The sequence below is a fragment of the Thermobia domestica genome, chromosome 3, assembly GCF_964235325.1.
Source record: "Thermobia domestica chromosome 3, izTheDome1.hap1.1, whole genome shotgun sequence".
Lineage (NCBI taxonomy): Eukaryota > Metazoa > Arthropoda > Insecta > Zygentoma > Lepismatidae > Thermobia > Thermobia domestica.
The window spans coordinates 16,030,463-16,051,562 of NC_137456.1; the positions used below are offsets into that span (position 1 = coordinate 16,030,463).

The 21,100-nt window shown below is 37.3% G+C and overlaps 1 protein-coding gene across 2 annotated transcripts in view; it reads left to right on the plus strand.

Moving 5' to 3' along the window:
• Positions 1–850: 850 nt before the first annotated feature.
• Positions 851–21,100, plus strand: part of LOC145680193 (brachyurin-like) — a 30,768-nt gene continuing 10,518 nt past the window's right edge. The window contains exons 1-5 of one of the 2 annotated variants that reach the window (XM_081750444.1): positions 882–985; positions 7,111–7,156; positions 10,355–10,541; positions 17,591–17,763; positions 20,643–20,741. In XM_081750444.1, coding sequence (XP_081606570.1) covers positions 896–985; positions 7,111–7,156; positions 10,355–10,541; positions 17,591–17,763; positions 20,643–20,741 — 595 coding nt within the window. In that variant the 5' untranslated portion in view covers positions 882–895. Of the gene's footprint in view, positions 986–7,110; positions 7,157–10,354; positions 10,542–17,590; positions 17,764–20,642; positions 20,742–21,100 lie in introns of both variants that reach the window. The other variant, XM_081750445.1, reaches the window with a different exon arrangement.

A 21,100-nucleotide genomic window follows, 5' to 3' on the forward strand; every position in this document is an offset into this window, starting at 1 on the left:
ACATCGAAGAAACCATCTGCAATACATTACAAAACCCTTTTTCTCTGCAAATTCGCGTTCATTTCAATATCGGTTTCCGTTCCAGAACCACAACCAATTTTCTCGGAAAATTGGTTTCAGTACTGTCTTATTATTATTATTATTATTATTATTATTATTATTATTATTATTATTATTATTATTATTATTATTATTATTATTATTATTATTATTATTTGAAATCCAGAAAATTGTTTCGGTTCGGCACTGGGTATCGTGTTCTCGGAAAACCAAAGTCCAGTAGGAGCCATATTCGCCTACTACTGGTTCCGTTAATATTAACCTAGAACCCAGGACCACATACATCAAAAGAACGCGTAGTATAAAGCTGACCTGCAAGTAATGCTAAACTATAATAATGTTTGAGTCTACCAAAGGTTATGGATGCTTAGAAATACGTACTTGCTTTTACCTTCTTTATGTGTTTCTCAGAAACGATAAGGATGCTCATCGTATTATGAAAGAAAAGATAGATTTTAAAAATAATAATAAAAGAAAAAAAAACGAGAGGAAATGACGACAGTTCTTGAGAGTACATAACATCATCCATTCCTTCTATTAGTATCCCGCGATATATCAATATTGAGTTCTTCGAACTGAAGTCAAATGCCTAGTTTACTGACGTGTAATTTCCTTTCTTATAAGAAAGATAAACGCGTAAATACCCAAATGAAGACAAGTGTTATTTTAAAAAAGGACTATCGTACATAGAGCCATTGTATAATCTTGAAAATCATTATCAGCCGCAAGATTACGAAGTGTACTATGGAGATAATGAGAATGATTTGATTTGTATTAGTATTGTGTCTCTGGGAATTCAAAATGTTTATCATGGTGGTCAGGTGAATAGATATATATGACATTTAAAACAACAAAGCATACAAACGTAATTTTCTTCGAAATGAATACGGTTGGATTACTTTTTCTTCTTGTAACCGCGGCTCAGGTAAATAATCTTGAGATACATTTTTTCACTTGGTTATTACCGCATATCTGACTTTGTTGATCTAATAGTTACTGAAAAAGATTATAAAAATAACACAAATATTCTATAAAGTTAACCATATATTTGAACCGTTCAGATGCCAAATCGATTAACTCCATCAAACAAGATTTTTCAGTAGAGAGTATTTTAGTAACTTATATACAATAGGCCTTATGCAGAGTCGTTCTGAAGCGTGATTAGTGTCATACTAGAGTTCGACTAAAATATGTTTCCTGCAGTAGTCATTCCTTTAGTATGACGTTAATCATACATTAAAACGACAATGCATAAGGTCCAATGTATTTAAATGAGAGTGGTCCGAACGTTTACGAGTTTTAATGGCAAATCGTTAAACTATGGGGTTAATCGATTTTGTCTCTGGAAAGAATGTATCTTTTCCAAATCAAAAATGTGTAGAACTAAAAAACAAAAAATGGAGTTAATCGGTTTTGCCTTCTGGACGCCTCATGTAGTCAAAACAGATACTAAAATTTGTTTACATGTTATGAAGTGTGTTGGTTTCATTAATCATTAACTATTTAGGAAAACAAAGCATGGAGTGTCATTCTATGTCACTTTGTAACATTTTGTTTCGGTCATGTGCAGTACATTAAACCTTTGCACCCAAGTATCGACTGTGGACTGATACCAAGGGCGCAGATCCTGGGGGAGCCGAGGGGGCCATGCCCCCCAAACCTCATATGGGCTCCCTATTTTATTTATGAGTATACAATATTTGGCATAATTTAAGTGCAATGTGTCTTAAAATCTTCAAATATATACCTTCTGCATCTGAATGTCCCCCCCCCCCAAAATACAGAGAAATCGGCGCCCTTGGCTGATACTGCAACTTTCCATCGTTTCCAACCCTATGTCTTATCTCAATTGATTTATTTTTCATTCTTCTTATAGTTCTTTATTTCCACAAGAACTTGCAATAGTGTCTAACATTTGTTTGCAATTGGAACATTTTACAATCGAGATTTCCGTAAAACAATTGGTAATACTTGAGGCTCTTTCTGTGTCATAAAAATGGAGTGCAGAGGATTAATGAATATGACTTCTAATAAGGCAGTGGACATTGAAATTGAAACACCTGGTAGAAAGCCATAATTTGTATTTAATAAGGTGTTGGGCCACCTTTGGCGACCAGTACAGCAGCAACACGATTTGGGAAGGATCGATAGTGGTCCTGTACCGTTTCCAGAGCTATTTTCAGCCATTTCTCTTGAAGCATAGGGACAAGTTAAACACGTGCATGTAGTGGAGGGAAACTTTTCTCACTCGATCTTCTAACAAATCCCATACAGGCTCAATAATTTTGAGATCCGGCGATTAAGCTGGCCATGGCAGAGTTTAACCTCACTGTTATGCTCATCGAACTACTTTGTGATAAGTTTAACAGTGTGAATGGGGCAGTTATCATCCTGGAACACTGCACCACCGTCCGGAAGGAGTGTTCGAACCATAAAGTGTAAATGGTCCTAGTCCTTGGCAGTGACACGACCTTCTAGAACAATTAGGGGGACCAAAGTCTGCCACGATATTGGACCCCAAACGATCACGGATCCGCCTCTATGGTTGACTGTGGGTTGTATGCATCAGAGGGGCCTCTCCAGATGAACACTCTCCTTCTGTTTGGAAATCAGTGTAACTGGACTGATCCGACAGTATGACGCATTTTAGCTCATCCAACCTCCAGGTTTTATGCTTCTGGCACCACTGAACCTGCTATGCGTCATTTGTGCTACTGATGAAAGGCTTCGATATCGCAACCCTGCCATGCATATTGGCGTTATGTTAGTATCGACGGGTTATTTTCGTATACACAGGTTCTATGAGATGTATATTCCTTTTTGCGGTAATTGCTGATGCGGTGGTTTTCGTGCAATAGTCCTAGACAATGTCCTAACGACCTTTTCAGACAACTTCCGTTTCACCCTGAAATTGCTCCTCCTGGATATGGTTCGTCTTTCCCGTTCACATGCATATATCACCTTAAATACTGTAGCTCGTAAGACGTCACAAAGTATTGCTGTTTCGGACACAGATGCACCTGCTAGACACACCCTACGATCTGCTCTCTTTTGAAGTTGGATATGTCCCCCATTATACCGCTTTATACACATGATTTGACTTTCACTGACGATCCTCTTCTACTGGAGTGACTACCAAATACCTGCACACGTAACTCATGGCCTAAAAGTACGATATAAACTACCAGATGGCTCTGATGATCCCCGCCAACATCCTATGCTATATGCGCAGGTGTTTCATTTTCAGTGTTCACTACCTGTATGTACTTAGTTATTATAGAACTGTTGTTAGGTTTTGCGGAAAACTCAGAGCGTTTTCGACAGAAGCTCGTCTTTATACCATTAAACTTGAGTGGTCTAAAGTTGCATTTGCGAAACATATTATTTCTTTACAAAAAGAGTGAAAACCTTGCATAGACGAGCAAGCACATTTGTGATGTTAATGGGGACACACTACAGGTGATTCCAGAATAGAAAGATACGCACAGTTGTCCAAATTCAAAGCAGGAAATTTCAGCCTAGAAGACCAGATTCATATTAGCCAATTTTCAACAAGGAATGACGACCAACTTAGGACACGTAGTGAGCCTAACCCAAGACCGTCGACCAACGAAGTTGAGACGCTGAAGCTTTCTAAAAGCACTGTTTGTGTTATATTTAGTTGTGCGAGACCAAAAGTAAGTAACAGACAGAAGATTTACAGAAGAAATGAGTTGATGTTGCGTAAGGGTAATTGATTCCTGTGTAACTTCAGAGGTCAATGGAATAAAAACACATTATATAGAAGTCAAATATGCGAAAGGCTGTAGGGACTATTTATAGTTACCGGAAGCGTACTGGTTAAACCTAACCCGAAGACAACCTGAAATTAGCATAATTTTAACATAAAAGGCTGGCCCTCCAAACCTAAACATATGCCTCACTCTTTACGCATTGATGAAACTTGGTTACACCTCTTGCTACAATATCTGAGCCCCATACACACAATCAGGGAAAAACACCTTTGATTGTTATTCCACTTCTGATATGATTCTCAAAAGCAATAAAAGATCTTTTTTGTTTTAAACGAATGGTCACAGGTGATAACAAGTGGACGCTATATGATAACGTTATGCGAAAAAAGGAAAGAGGTTATTGGGTCAAATTGGCTAAACATTGAAACAAACACGGAAGTTAAACATTCATTCAAAGTGCATTGTCTAGTAGAATTTCTGCGCTATAGGCTGCTCTCATAAAAGTATACAGAATCAAACGGGATTATACTCCGCCCAGTCGGAGAAATTGAATTAAAACTTCCAGCAGAAGAAATTAGAAATACTCAATAGCAGGGCCATTGTGTTCCACTAAATTAACTGGAGACTTCATATGTCGTTGGTCGCTCGTATAAACAAGTTTGACTCAGACGTCAAACACCACTGTTCATATTCACTAGATATTGCGTCATTCGACTTCTACTTATTCTGGCCTTTAACTTACAGTACTATTTGAACGGAAAGTCATTCCGTGAGTCTAATGATATCAAACAGCATATCGATGAGTTTATCACTTTCAATCCAGTCCAAGTCTATGCCGACGGCATTATGAAACTGACAGAACAATTCACCAAGGTTATCTAGGAAAGAGAATAATGCACAAATGTGGCAGTGTGCGAAATAGATTATTGATATTGAGGGAGACAAAATGAGATCCAACAGAATACGGAGGTCTGATATTGTAATATTCAAAATAAAATGATAACGCTCTCTTCCACAAACGCAAACATAAACAATGATTATCTGACAAAAGTAATTTAAAAAATCATATTAAATCATTAAAATTAACAACAAAAGCCTAACTATGAATAATTTATTTTACCTAAGATGCCCGAACTTAACTTTTAAAGATTGAAAGTATCTTACATTTTATACGACCGTTTCCGGGAAGTAATACTCAGGGAAGTATTGCTTTTTTTTCGCGCGCTATCCTAGCTAGCTGTTTTAAATTGGTCACAAGGAAGCAGCTGAGATTAAATTTACATCGATTATCATGGGGGTCAAGATGGAACAAAACGAGTCATGCGGGGCTTTTAACCCCTTTCGCTCTCTGACGCTCGCTCAGCTATGTTCCGTAACGTAAGTAAATCATCTTTTTTGAGTGTTATTTTCATCTTATTATAATGACAAAAGTGTTATAAACATTTTAAAAAAAAACTTTCCTTGGGCCAGGTTTGAAGCTGCTCCAAAAGCGACTTTCATTACTAGTCCGTTCGCCTACGAGGGGTGACAGCATCTGGCGTTTGCTTTCTGCTATATATCTGCTACATTACGAGAAACGAATAAAGGCAACCAACCAGAACCGTGTATTTATTTCCTACTTTTGGGAGTATTACTTCTCCGAAGGAGTTGTACATCTTTATATGTACGTAATGTAAGACGTTTGCAAATCCATATTTGACTTCGTTATACGTGGTTCGTATAACGTCGTTCGTCATCCAAATTCATCTCCGACGACGAACTAACGGGTATGAGGACACGATGACAAGCATTAACTAGGCATAATGAGTGTCATTTCATATCATTTCAGCTGTTTGTATACATAGACTACGTAAGTATATGGCGTGAATATTTATTTTTCATTATACGTACACTATGTGATCAACAGTATCCGAACACCTCCCAAAACATACGTTTTTCATATTAGGTGCATTGTGCTGCCACCTACTGCCAGGTATTCATTACCAGCGACCTCAGTAGTCATTAGACATCGTGAGAAAGCAGAATGGGGCGCTCCTCGGAACTCACGGACTTCGAACGTGGTCAGGTGATTGGGTGTCACTTGTGTCAGAAGTCTGTACGCGAGATTTCCACACGCTTAAACATCCCTAGCTCCACTGTGTCTGATGTGATAGTGAAGTGGAAACGTGAAGGGACAAGTGCAGCACAAAAGTGTACAAGCCGACCTCGTCTGTTGACTGACAGAGACCGCCGACAGTTGAAGATGGTCGTAAAGTGTAATAAGCAGATATCTATCCAGACCATCACACAGGAATTCCAAACTGCATCAGGATCCGCTTCAAATACTATGACAGTTAGGCGTGAGGTAAGAAAACTTGGATTTCATGGTCGAGCGACTTCTCATAAGCCACACATCACGCAGCTAAATGCCAAACGAGGCCTCGCTTGGTGTAAGGAGCGTAAACATTGGACGATTGAACAGTGGGAAAACGTTGTGTGGAGTGACGAATCACGGTACACAATGTGGCAATGCGATGGCAGGGTGTGGGTATGGCGAATGCCCGGTGAACGTCATCTGTCAGCGTGTGTAGTGCCGACAGTAAAATTCGGAGGTGGTGGTGTTATGGTGTGGTCGTGTTTTTCTTGGAGGGAGCTTGCACCCCTTGTTGTTTTGCGTGGCACTGTCACAGCGCAGGCCTACATTGATGTTTTAAGCACCTTCTTGTTTCCCACTGTTGAAGAGCAATTGAGGGATGGCGATTGCATCTTTCAACACGATCGAGCATCTGTTCATACTGCACAGCCTTTGGCGGGAGTGGTTACACAACCATAACATCTCTGTAATGGACTGGCCTGCACGGAGTCCTGACTTTATCCTATAGAACACCTGTAGGATGTTTTGGAACGCCGAGTTCATGCCAGGCCTCACCGACCTACATCGATACCTCACCTCAGTTCAGCACTTCGTGAAGAATGAGCTGTCATTCCCCTAGAAACCTTCCAGCACCTGATTAAAAGTATGCCTGTGAGAGTGGAAGCTGTCATCAAGGCTAAGGGTGGACCAATACCATATTGAATCCCAGCAGTACCGATGGAGGGCGCCACGAACTTCTAAGTCATTTTCAGCCAGGTGTCCGGATACTTTTGATGGCATAGTGTATATTGCCAAGGGGAGGGGTTAAAATTACTGTAACAAAGGGTTCAAAGTTAATTCCAAACGCTTCAGTGATTTCCGTCATCCTAATAGATCTACGATCAATATCAATGGTTCAAGCGTATGATTACTAAAATTACTTTCTGGTATGTTCCTAAAAGTTATAAATTCTTATCTGCACAGGCCCTACCGCATCAATCCACAATTCCATGGAATATAACAACTATGGGTAAGTATCTTTATTTAACTTATTTATATTAAATTATTAATGACCGAAGCAATCAAGTTTGAATAATTACTTTACCAAAATCGAAAAACAATATATTCATAAAAGCAAGCAATATGATGGTCTTGTGTCTAAGACCCATTATTACTGTAAGCGTCTTCTTGAGTCTGTGTCTACACTTGGAAAAACGAGTAAGTAACAGGGTGACATATCTAATGAAGATTATGTTATTTTCTTTAAGTTCCACTTTACTCTTGTAAAATTATTTTTTACAAATAGTATGTGTAACTGCTAGCATTATTTGCACCTGTATTAAAAGTATGTGCGTAATCGTTATGATTGTGTGATCCTCTGTTAGGAGGACGTGCGCAACTGTTATGATTATAAGCGTAGATCAATTCATTCTTTTACATCACCGGTGATTGAGAAGGAAGAAATACTGCCGGAAGATGCCGGTGAAGCAGGATCTAAAGAACTGATATTGACTTCTTTCTCCGGGATCCAGGAAGCTTTCTGTACTTGAAGTCACTAGTGTCGACAATGGAAAAGAGTTATCTATTTCGTCGACTACAGATTCGACGTGGCTGCACACGTGGAGGAGCAGGGGCATTTCGTTTGTGAGCAATCTCTCGAGTATCTTCTTTGGACTTTAGTTCACGCTTTTTCAAATTCTTCTTGCCCTAAATCAGTGTCAGAAGCGAATAAACTCGATTTCTCCAGGAAAATCCAAATTCAAAGAGCAAAAAATTCAGTACGAGATGAATGTCCGACGAATTTGGTTTTCGAATATCTTGTTTTGCTGCAAATCGCGGATGATTCCGTCGCGGATAAAAGTATTTTACCAAAAAGAGTTTCTTCTGTTTCACGTGCAAAAGTCCTTAGAAGATTCATATTCTCAGTAACAGCAATACGAGTGGGAACGGAAGGGTATTTTTAAGTGGTGGTTACGATCGCTAACAACTAACTACGGAAAATCTTCGTGTGCCGTAAATGCAATGAGCTGATAGCCACTAAACGGAGTTTTATTGTATTATAATACACGCAGGGTTTGTCACCAGTCATGCTTGTGTCTAGTAGCGTCGTCGAATTCCTTTTGCATGATTAATTTTATATAGACTAATATCCGCAATTTCCCAAAACAACAGAAATATTTATTTACAGAAAATAGGAAATAGAAAATTAGAAAATAAAAGAACTGAATAAAATTATTTGTTTACAAGATTGCATGTAAAACTGAGAATAGACATGAAAATTACTGAAAAACGTTACATAACGCAGACGTAAATCCCCTTCACTCCTTGTCACACTTTGTAAGGCAAGGCCGAACCCTCTTCCCTCCTTGCCGTTTCACGTAATATGGGGACGACCCCTTAAGCTGCATTGCGCGCTTAAGAGTACATTCTCGTTCATAGCTTTCGACAAAACAAAAGTAACGATTTTTCTGGCGTTAAAATGTAAGTCGTTCGTAGCCAGTGTGATGTAGTTGATACTCTTTATGCTGCTGGAATAGTTTATTTACCGTCTATGGAAAACACACTGTTAAGTACCAGATTGTATGTATTGTATTTAGATCTCTTCTAACAGCGATGTATATAATCCTAACAGTAACGCACTTACTACTTACAATCTTAAATCACAAGTCAGAATGAGCTTGTCAAATAGTAACTACGTAGTTTCCTTGAATCAACCTTGATATAAGGTTAAATAGATCTGTTCTGACAAGCTTGATAGCAAGCTTATTTCCTTGTCATGGGAACCTTACACTGTACCTATCCCAAGCTTGTCCTTAGTTACTTCGTCTCTTCAGCATAGTCTTCATTCAGGAACGCTCGAATTTGACTAATTTAACTTCTTTTTCTCAATTTATTACAAATACTATGAATGATGTGTATTACATTGATGTAATTTATACGGATTTTCAAAAACGAATTTGTTAAGTTAAATTATACGGTTTTAATAAATAAGCTTCTGGCTATGGGGATTTCAAACTCTGATAAATATTATGATCTCTTATTTACGAGGTAGAAAATAGTTTGTCAATTATAATTTTGTAGTATTTTATTTATATAGTTAATTCAGGTATACCACAAGGTTCAAATTTGGGCCCATTGCTTTTTTCATTATTAATTAATGATTTACCAAGTGTTGTAAAATATAGTAATTGTTTATTATATGTCGATGACATGAAAATATTTAAAGCTATAGAATTGAATAATGATCTCCATGGACTACAAAGAGATATTATTTTTTGTATGCAATGGTGTATGAGAAACAAATTATTTTAGTATAAAAATGTAATGTTTTCAAATAAAATTAATTATCCGTGTTTTGAGTATAAGATTAATAATGAAAAGTTATAAACAATATATTCTGTTAATGGCTTATGTGCATTACTATATTACAAGTTTACATTCAAATGTCACATAAATAAAATTATTGCAGAATCGTACAGGGCCCCAGGATTTTTAATGAGTACAAGAGACCTACATAATATCCTAGCTTTAAAACATCTCTTTATAGCGATGATTAGGAATAAGTTGTAATACTGTTGTGTTTTTTGAGATCCTATTCATAAATTACAAGCAAATAACATAGAACAAGTTCAATTTAAATTGTTTGAAACATCTTTATTTCAAAATGCATCATGTATCAGCAACTAAAAATAAGATATTTTATTCTTCTCTTTTACTTAAATTTGATATGCACTATCTTTAAAGTAGATGCTTTTTTATTCAAGAAATATATTTGTACAAGACGGTAGACTCAATGACAGACAATTGTAATTTACTTCGATATATTAATTTCAATATACCAAAACGATCATTGCGTCAGAATTTAGTATTTAACATAACGAGATCTCATATTACAATCCACCAGGAGTCATTCATAGTTAGAGCTTGTAAGAATTTCAATCAGTTGGTTTCATCAGTTCTAAATCTTAAGTTCTGTTATCCTATGTCTGTATATTTGCGTATTCTCAATAATAATATTTTGAAGAGGAATTATGTATGGAATAACAATTGAGTAAGAAATATCTCTATAAATTTTGAACCTATACTGGAGACTTTTTTGATTTTTTAAATATTTATACTACTAATATTTTAATTCTGTTTCTATGATTTAAATTGTATTTTTGCTTCTTCACATGTATAATCTTTTTTCTTTCTTTCGATATTATATATATACATACGTTTTCTGTAGACAAAAATTTTAAGAAGTTGGTCCACCCATTTGGAAATAGAATAGCAGGAGGCCAATTAGCAACTCGAGGCCAATTTCCTTTTATGGGACGACTATATCATGACTCAGGCTCTGATTATTGGATTGTTTGTGGCTGCAGTTTACTAAACGAAAAATGGTTGCTCACGGCGGCTCATTGTGCGGACGGGTAGGTCTTCATAATATTTTATGAAAACAGAATTGATAATTGTTTGGAGGAACCTATAATGGTGAGACATTGTTAGCTATTAACTACAAACGGGATTAGGATGTAGTTCCTATTTCTCAACAAAATTCAGATTCTTCTCCATTAAATAGAAACCATCTTTTTCAAAACTACTCCAGATTATTTTCATCCTTCATTTGATTCATTAAAAAAAGTCAGTCCGAAGGACACTCTGGGGTTCATTTCGTAGCGGTTTGCGTCAAAGCAAGCGTGTTCGAGAAGAAAATGGAAAATATTAGAAAGACACCATGTATTACCTTTGAATGTGATCCGAAGAAGGTAGAGAAATTAATAGCGAAATCGAACTTCAATTACAGAACAATATTTACTGAAGATTTGCGTGCGATACATATGAAGAAGGAGAAATTAACATTCAATAAACCAATATATGTTGGAATGAGTGTATTAAAATTATCAAGACTATTAATGTACGATTTCCATTACAACACTATGAAACCTAAATATGGAATCAATATAGATTTATGTTACATGGATACTGATAGTTTTATATATGAGATAGAAACAGATGACTTCTACAAAGACTTAAAAAGAAATGGTTGGTCTATTTGATACAAGCGAATACGGAACGGACAATAAATATGGAATACCACTAATAAACAAAAAAAAAGTATTAGGCAAAATGAAAGACGAAAACAATGGCAAAATAATGACTGAATTTATTGGATTACGATCTAAGATGTATGCCTTTAGAATAGAAAAATAAAGAAAAGAAAAAAGCAAAAGGAATAACTAAATGTGTAGTAGCAAAAGAGTTAAAGTTGGATGATTACAAGAAAACTCTATTCCATAATATGAAAGCATATAAAGATATAAATCTTATTCGCAGTCATAAGCATAATTTATATACTATAGCTGTTAATAAGTTAGCGTTATATCCGAGTGATGATAAAAGATATATACTAGAGGATGGTGTAAATACTTTAGCTTGGGGACATTATAAGATAGAAGGGAAGTAGATATAGTATTAGATATAAGTTAGTTGTAGATTAAATATAAGTTAAGTGTAGTTCTTAGATATAAAGTTTCATAAATATTATAAAGCCTATCCAATCCTGGAAAGTTTTGATAAAAAGTTATGAGTTGGCAACGCTGACTCTATCCTGTTTGTCTATCCCGTTACAAGGTCCCGTGACAGTACCCCAATTATGTGTGCGTTACATTACATTTTGAAAAATTCTTTTCTTAGATAAAAATTGAAATACGTTACAGGGATTCCACATCTAAACTACATAAGACATGAGTACCCGGTTTATTTTGAACTTGATACACATCAACATAGTAATATCATAGAATATACAAATATTAAATTCCAAGATAAAAAAATAACTTGTTCTCAAAGAGGGTTGGAGAGGGTTCCAATTGAATAATCCTAGACGATGTTTGACATTATTTTTTTAAAACTGAATTCCTTGAATTTTGTTGATTTGTCGTTCCGGCGCCACTTATAGCGGCGCCTGGGGCAATCGCCCCGGTCGCTCCGCACACGCGACGGCCCTGAATGAGGCCTTCTAGTTGTGTTTGTTCTGTAAAGGATGTTAAGTATTTTCTAAAAGTATATTCTTTAAATTTATTCCCGAACCACAGTATATCTTAGCGTTTCACGAGCATCACTGAAATCGTTAATGTGACCCGCACTGTCTCATGGGTTGAAGATTCCTGACGTACGGTATGTTATAAATATGGATCTGTAAAAGTTTGTGTAGAAAAACTAACGAATTACTTTTTTTTTACACAATAAGGAAATTTACTAGCAGAACATATTCATTGAATTAATTTAAATACTTTGAACCCTAGCAGCGCAGACAGTGGGCTCAACAGTGGGGAACCGTGGGTCAATCAAATGCCAACAATCGAGTCTATGTTTTAATTGTCCAGTTTGCCGACAATTCGCCAACGTAGCTCTTACGAAGGAAGTAGAATTACAGTTGGGAGTGTGAGATCAAGTCTGTTGGTCAAACGGCATCAAATAGTTTGATAGTCAACATTCATTTTAAACGACTGTCTATATTGGGACAACGTATTTTTCAGCTTTAATTTTACATTTCCTAATTCCGAACCACGCGTATTGAGTGAACTGTTAACCCTTTTAGAATCCTGGCATTTTGGGCTATTTTTTAGACTTTCAGTCAAGCAGCTACTGCATCGTCATTATTTATCCTAGGATCATGGTCCATACCTCGTTCTCTTCAGAATAAAGCTGGCTTTCAAATGGTATCACTTGCATGCCCATACCATATACCAGAAGCGGGAAAAAATGTCAAAGTGAAAATTTCGGAGGGCAAATTTTTTTTCTCGAACTTTGCCCCCCCCCCTGGACCCCCCTGTGTGAACGTAGCCATCTAAAAAAATCTGATAAATAGTACTTGGTATACTGAATGTGTGTGCCAAATTTCAAGTTTCTATCTTGAATAGTAAGGGCGAGAGAATTTGTACCAAAAATTCCCACAATGCCCCAAATGACCATAAAACACTATGATCTCAGGGAAAAAATTTCCTGAGCCATCCCTAATTACCCTAGGGTCATGTTTCGCCCATTATTCTCTTCAGAATAGAACTGTCTTTCAGGCGGTACCATTCACATGTCTCCATCATGTATCTAAGGCGGGAAATTCCTGAAAAAGGGATTTTTGGGGCACAATTTCCCTTTTTTCAACTTTTGCCCCTCTGGGCCCCCCTGTTTTTACGCAGAAATCGGAAAAAACTTCTGGTAAATACTACTCGGTGGACTGAATGTTTGTGCAAAATTTCAATCTTCTACGTGAAAAAATTGGCCAGCCAGAAAAAAATTCCCTACCATGCCCCACTTTTACCCTATACAGAAGTATATTTGGATAAAAATTCACTGAGACGGCCCTAATTACCCTAGAATAATAATTCGACCGTCGTTCTCTTCAGAATGGAACGGCCTTTCAGACGGTATGACTCACGTGGTCCTATCATGTATGTGAGGCGAGAAAATGACGAAAAACGGGATTTTTGGGGTAAAAAATCCCTTTTTTAACCCTTTGCCCCTCTGGTTCCCCCCTGTTTTAGCACTGACATCGGAACAAAAAATCTGGTAAATACTACTCGGTGAACTGAATGTTTGTGCAAAATTTCAGTCTTCTACGTTCAAAAATAAGCCCGCCAAAAATATATATATACCGACAATGCCCCATTTTTCCCTATATAGAAGTATATTTTTTAAAAATTCCCTGAGACATTCCTAATTGCCCTAGGATAATAATTCGACCGTCGTCCTCTTCAGAATGGAACTGCCTTTCAGACGGTATGACTCACGTGGTCCTATCATGTATGTAAGGTGGGAAAATCACGAAAAACGGGATTTTGGGGGTTAAAAAATCTTTTTTTTTACCCCTTTGCCCCTCTGGTTCCCCCCTGTTTTAGCACTGACATCGGAACAAAAAATCAGGATACTACTCGGTGGACTGAATGTTTGTGCAAAATTTCAATCTTCTACGTAGAAAAATAAGCCCGCCAAAAAATATTGAACATAGGCTTAGAAAATGAGAAAATAAATTTTTGACTTATGACGTCATCACCTCCTATGTCTGGACGCAAGACGGTCTGAAACCATACGTAATGTCTTCTACAAGGCCTCTAGACTTGAAAAAAAAACGGACGAAAAAGTTCAAATAGAAGAGAAATAACGCAATGTACCATGAAAAATGCGTATGGTACAAATTGTACCATAGGATCCCAAAGGGGTTAAGGAATTTTGTATAAACATGCATTTTCCACCGTTCAATGTTAAACAAGTAATAGTGTCATGTGTACACAGATGAAGTAGTTTGCTTTGTATAACATGCCATTTTCTCAATTCATATTGAAACTGGAACTGGTAGTAGATTTATATCACTTCTGGTTTTGGTAGGGCGATTTGAGTGGAGATGGAATACATTTCTGGGACGCTTAACTGACTGCACTAAGCCACTTCTTTCTATCTGTTATGATTTTTACTCCATAACGATTACCGTTAAAGCAGGAACTGGTTGATTTCTGTCACTTCCGGTTTTAATAAAGATTAAGAGATAATGGTAAGTATTCTCAGTAGAACGCTATATCGATTCGAGAAACAAACGCTTGTCGCTAACTCTTATCGTTTTTGCTCTTTGTTGATCAATATTGAAACCGGAAGTTTTAGCGGATTTCTATAACTTTTGGTTTTAGTAGAGAATTAAGGGTGGGGTGAAATGTAGTCTTGGGACGCTTAATCGATTGCAAGAAACGGCCTTTTGTTATATAATACTGTTTTTGTTTTATAGTTGTGAACGTAAAAACCGGAAGTGACTCATTTCTACCACTTCCGGTTTGAATATTGACTCCATGAACGAGCTCATTCATCTTCTATACTCTGCCCAATTCGTGCTGATTCTTCAGAAGTAGTTCTTGACATTTTTAGTCGTCTGGACGGAGACGGACAGGGTAAATATTATAAAGTTATGGTCACGCAAACTCGTTAAAATTGAAGTAAACACAAAGTAAACAAAAGGAAGTGTTTATTTTTACTTTATTTACTTTAGTTTTATGATGTGACGTTAGTTAAATTAGATCACTATTGACACTAAAAGTATAGTCGTTCGATATGCAAGTTTCGTCGAATAAGCAGACTAGCCAGGTAACAAGAGAATCATTCATGTCCTTATCTGTAACAACTCTGTTTGCGAGGCAGGTCCGTCGCCAGCACACTAAAACGAGGAAAATATTTTTTTTTTGATGAGGACGGGAGTACACACATATCAAGAAATAACTGAAGAGTTTCAGAGGAAGTGAGCTCCCCCTGGCCACGAGTGTGATGCAAGCCGATGATAAGAGTTAAGGATGCCTGAGAAAAAAAAGTAACATTTCACAGGCTTCACAGCTCAACTGTGTCGACGGCTCAAACCGGCTCAGTTGGGTGAGAAATCAGCTCAGTTCGGTTCGGTTCGGATGAGCCATCGGTTCGAGCCAGCTAAGTTGGGTGAGCTGTTGCCTCGGGTCACTTCTCGGTTCGGCTCGATAGTGAATGAGCTGTGAGACGAACCGCTCGAGCCATTGACAAGACCTAAGCCCGGGCCGAGCAGTTTTGAACATGTTTGGCGTGCGCCCTATTACATTTAACAATTTTTGGCTTGAGCCCGCATATTTCCTTCTCCGGAACTCAAACCAAGAACCTCATGACCGATGTCCTTGCCTCCTAAAGACTTCTCGATGACAGAGATCGACAGTCAATTAATTTTCAAAGATACAAACCGCCTACCTTTCATGGTTATACACGCTGTTATAATAATAATAATAATAATAATAATAATAATAATAATAATAATAATAATAATAATAATAATAATAATACGTTGTAGTAGTAGTATCATTGATAATTATTGTCTATGTAGGATAGTTGAAGAGAATATTTGGAACTACACAGAGGGTTTAGCTCGAATCAGCTTGTTTTGGCTCGACTCGACTCGAAACTCGATCCAAATTCGAGTCGAGTTGGAGGAAAATTTTCGAGCCGAGTCGAGCTCAGACATGTCTGTTTCGAATCGAGACGAGTTTCAAAGAAAACTCGCTCGAACTCGCTCGTGCACATCCCTAGAAATAAGCTATTGTTGCCCTCTATATTAATATGATCATCTTTTGTTTCAAAGCGAAAGGTTTATTTACACACAAAGCAGACACAATATATTCACTCTGGTATCAAAATCTACTACACTTTAACATTTTACTGTTAGAAAAAGCTCTTAAATTTGTCAAATTTGCGAACTATACTCAGTAAAAAGTTTATACTAATCAATCACTGCCTTGTTCTTGTTTCATTAATATCAGTTTTTATTATTCTCTTATTAATCTCCACAATCTGGCTATTGTCTTGTATGCGCTCTTGTATCAAATGCTTTTGCGTCCAACGTACCTGTTACCGAAACGCCTTTTCTGTCTTTGCTTTAATCTTGCACACCACCTCTATTCTATTTTTGTCAGTGGTACAATTTCTCGATTTTTCATTAAAGATTCTTCAAAATGTTTAGGAATATCAAATGAACAAAAGTAAAGTGTGATCACTTCACTTGCAACAAGTAAAGAAGCTTTAAACGAATATATCAATTTATTTCAAGATAGGAAACTACATAAAATGTATTGCAAATCTATAAAAAGAACTGATAATTTACAGCAACTCGATAGCTAAGAAAATGTTAAACGAAATAAGTCAATTGAACAGAACGGCATTCTTCAAATTGCCAACTAGATATTTAAATTTGCCAACTTGCCTAGAAATTGATAACTTCGGGGGGGGGGAGGCTCCACCCCTTACACCCCCTTAACGTCACTCCTGTTAACGTAGTGTACATCCTCGCACACTACGCACCATGCACTCCCAGACTTGTGAACTTGGAAATTTTGACGCACAGTAGGTGACGTTAGTTCCGGAAATAAGCTTACTTAAATGCGCACTTGTATCTATTGGACCAGTCTTACTGTTAGCTTAGAAAGAACAATCAGCGTTGATTTCATCTTCAATTTGCTCATTTCAGCCTTCTTTGGTCAAAGAGACTAGCTATTATGACACTGAGAACTTTTTCTTGTCTCAGACCCGTACTCAAAGAGTTATATTTCATTCTCAGTGCAAAACGACATTAATCCGGAGATAAATTGTTCCAATTTCATAAGCGATATTGTGTATATACAGTATATACCTAACATAAGTAAACCATACTGTTGTAACCAAACAGTTTTCTGTTCTATTTTACTGAACTCTCGTTTAAGGAAAGTGGAACCATTTCTATCTCGGTATATTTCTCAAGATTTCTAAGGAAAAGAGCCTTCCCATTCTTATCAAATTATCCAATTCGTTACTCGAGACGAAACCTTCCCAACAATTTATTCACGTACTTTACTGGGATGTACGCTTTAATTTCAATTTTTGAATTTGTGTTAATAATATTCAATTAAATAAAATAACAAAACACTTACTGCAACTATTTTCATATTTATAGGGGTACCAACGAATTTTTTGCCTTTTTTGGAGCTTTAGATCCCACGAATCAGACTGATCCTGACAGGAGACAAGGTCATTCCACAAATAAAGTTGTCCATCCTGAATTTGATGATGTGTGGTTATATAACGATATTGCTCTTGTTGAATTGGAAACACCAATTGAATTAACAGGTAGTATTATATATTTTAAATATTTATAGTATATATATAGTATTTTTTCTGATTAATTATGAGTTTGTAAAGAGAGAGCAGTGAAGTTGTGAAGTTGTGTATTTTGTATGCATAACAAAATAGTGTAAACGTGTAGCGTATAGTGCTAATCATACGAGGAGCACAGAGAAAGTCATGAGCAACATGTTTTCACAACCGTAATCTTTAGTTGTAAGTGAAACCAAGTATATCATCTTAATCTACGGACCTTTCTTTCTTTCCAGACGTTGACGGTTTTTGTTGCTAGCACGCGACCACAGGCAGGATTTCCAAAATGGCGGGCAAGAATGTTTCGTTTCGACAGTATGCTGTGATTGATTTTCTTGTTAAAGAGGACGAATCTGCTTCTGAAATTTACCGTAGACTGCAGCGTGCCCATGGAAATGTGTGTAAAGGTGCCAGCAGTGTTAGGAAGTGAGTGAAACATTTTAAGAATGGAAACACGAGTATTGGAGGTAAGCCTTGCAGCGGACTCCCTCGAACTGCCTCCACCGAACGCAACAAGGTAAGGCTTGATGGGCTGATTAGGGAAGCTAGACGTATCGCTCTGAATTAAATCGTTGCAAAACTTGGTGTTGGACATAGTGCGGTGAAAGAAATGATTCACAGCTTAGGTTGATTATCAGAAGATTTGTGCCCGTTAGGTTCCACGTTTATTAACCGAGGACCACAAACCTCAGAGACTAACCAGTGCCCAAACTCTTCTTCAGAGATTTCGACATGTAGGTGATGAGTTTTGAGTAGTATTGTGACTGGAAATGAAAGCCGGTTCCATCATTATGAACCTGAAACAAAACAACATAATATGGAATGGCACTTCTTGACTTCGCCATCGAAGAAGAAAGCGAAGGTAGTGCAATCAGTAGGGAAAGTTATGGGAAGCGTCTTCTGGGATGCACAGAGTTGCATAGTGGTTGATTTTCTTGAGCCTGTACAAACCATAAATTCTGTCCGCTACATCCAGACACTTTTGAAGCTCCGTCGTACCTTGTGTGATAAACGTCCTGGAAAGAAGATCATCCTTCAACGGGATAATGTGCGTTCGCATACTGCACGTGCCACAATGGAGCAGATAAGGAAATTTGGGTAGGAAACACTTCCACATCCTCCCTACAGCCCCGACATGGCACCCTCCGACTATCGTCTTTTCGGTTTTGTAAAGAAACAGATGCGAGGCCATCGCTACGAGACACTGGAGAATATTCGGCAAGCAGTGCGTCAGTGCCTACGGACAGCTGGAACGGAATTTTATCGCAAGGGTACTTTTCAAACTTGCAGAACGATATGAAAAATGTGCGCGAGAGAACGGAGACTATGTGGAAAAGTGAAAGAAAGGTCTGTAGATTGAGATCATATATTCGGTTTCACTTACAAATAAAGATTACGGTTGTGAAAAAATGTTGCTCACGACTTTCAATTCCGGTATGCCCCTCGTATTTTAGTCATATATGAGGAATAAGATTTTTTCAGATTTAAGTAAAAGTTACCATCAATGGACCACATAAATATTTTTATTTCATACTTGTAGAACATTATCATATATTAACATAAATTTTGTGTAATTATAATACATCATAGATAATAATAATAGCAATTAAGACGAAAATTACGAGATAAACTAATAACATTAGAAATTTTGAATATGAGCTAAATACTTCATTCATAAGAGATTAGGTGGTCATGAATTGGTTTATAGTTTCCATCAATGGACTAATACATACGCTAATTACACTTTTTTCTAATTTGTGTGGTACAGTGAATAAGGTCATTTCCTGCAAATCAGCTATGCAGGAATAGAGTGGTTCTCTCTGAATTTGCTGTTTGTCGATGCGTCGGTGCCTATTAATATCTATTCTTATACACAGTACTTTGAAACTGAAAATTCATATATAGCGTTGAGAACAGTCAGCATGGAATGCTTTGGTGGAAAATCCGAAGTGTTAGGGACCGCCAGCACCACGGTTCCTAGTGTTCGGATTAACGCCTGCTGCAATGTTTTGTTTCACGCTTAAATGTGAAGGAACATGAAATATGCCGTGATAAAATTCATTAACAAATTCGACTTCGTGCGGCTGATAGTAACTAATAATTGTGTAAGAAATAATATATATTGTAATATCCCATGTGATGTAAACAAACAATTCCACATGTCAGTGTTTACAAACACCACCACGTGGTTCGGCAAGAAGACTTCACAACAGAAGGACCTACAATCACTTGCAGACGACGGCTTCTAGCCCCTCCCACGAACCAGAAGACGACATCGGAGCAGCAGCGCCACCATCACCCTAAGGACCCTATAAATTGGATGGGCAAAGGCAATTCAGTACCAGTTTTCTAATGACCCTCCTCTAGTCTGCTTCGGGACTTTAGGATTAACCTAATCCCAGGGCCTCTAGTCTGCTTCGGGACTACGCCTATCCTATCTCCTGGCTTAGCCTTGCTTCGGGGCTCCTACTGGGAATCCTAACCTCAGCCGCTTAGCCTGCTTCGGGGCTCTGTTGGCCATCTAACCTACCCACTGCTTGCTTCGGAGCTTTGGGCACCTAAAATCCACTCCTCTTACCTGCTTCGGGGCTCTGTTGGAGATCCTGTCTGCGACCTTACGGTCAAAGACAGCCTATATCTAACCTTTGATATTAGAAAGATTAATTTGTACAGTATTTTGTGAAAATACTTTTATAAGGAAATTTTTTAATAAAATTGGTAGTGGGAGATCGATTCCGGACACTCCTTTTATTAACGCTCTACCTATACCTATATGGGACAAAGTTTTACAATATACAGAAAGAGATCTATAAAAAATTGAATTGTGTCGTAAATCTATCTTCTTTTACCAGATGTCATTCAGCCGGTGAAGCTTCCACCTCGATCCTTAGCAGACGAAGATATAGCAGGTCAAACAGTTACAGCTGTTGGATGGGGATTAGATGCTGATGGTAAGTATTCTGTCTTGTTTGTAACTTTCTATCAGTTTATTATTAAAGTAGCTGGTATCCATATTTCTTCGCAAAGCATATAATAAAATTATCGGAAAATATTTTATATATACAAACAGCAATCAAAATAATGGAAACACCTAAAAAATTTAATTATACTTAATACTGCATGGAACTACCGTCAACCTGCTAAAGAAAAGCTCTGATCTGTCGCGGAATAAAGGCATTTATATCATGAATAATTCTCCGAATAGTATTGTAGTACAATATATATCATGCAGTGCATCATTCACTTCCTTCAGTGAGAATGAAGAAGAATATCTGGTCCAGAGTCTATAAGGTCCAGTACGACCCGTAGT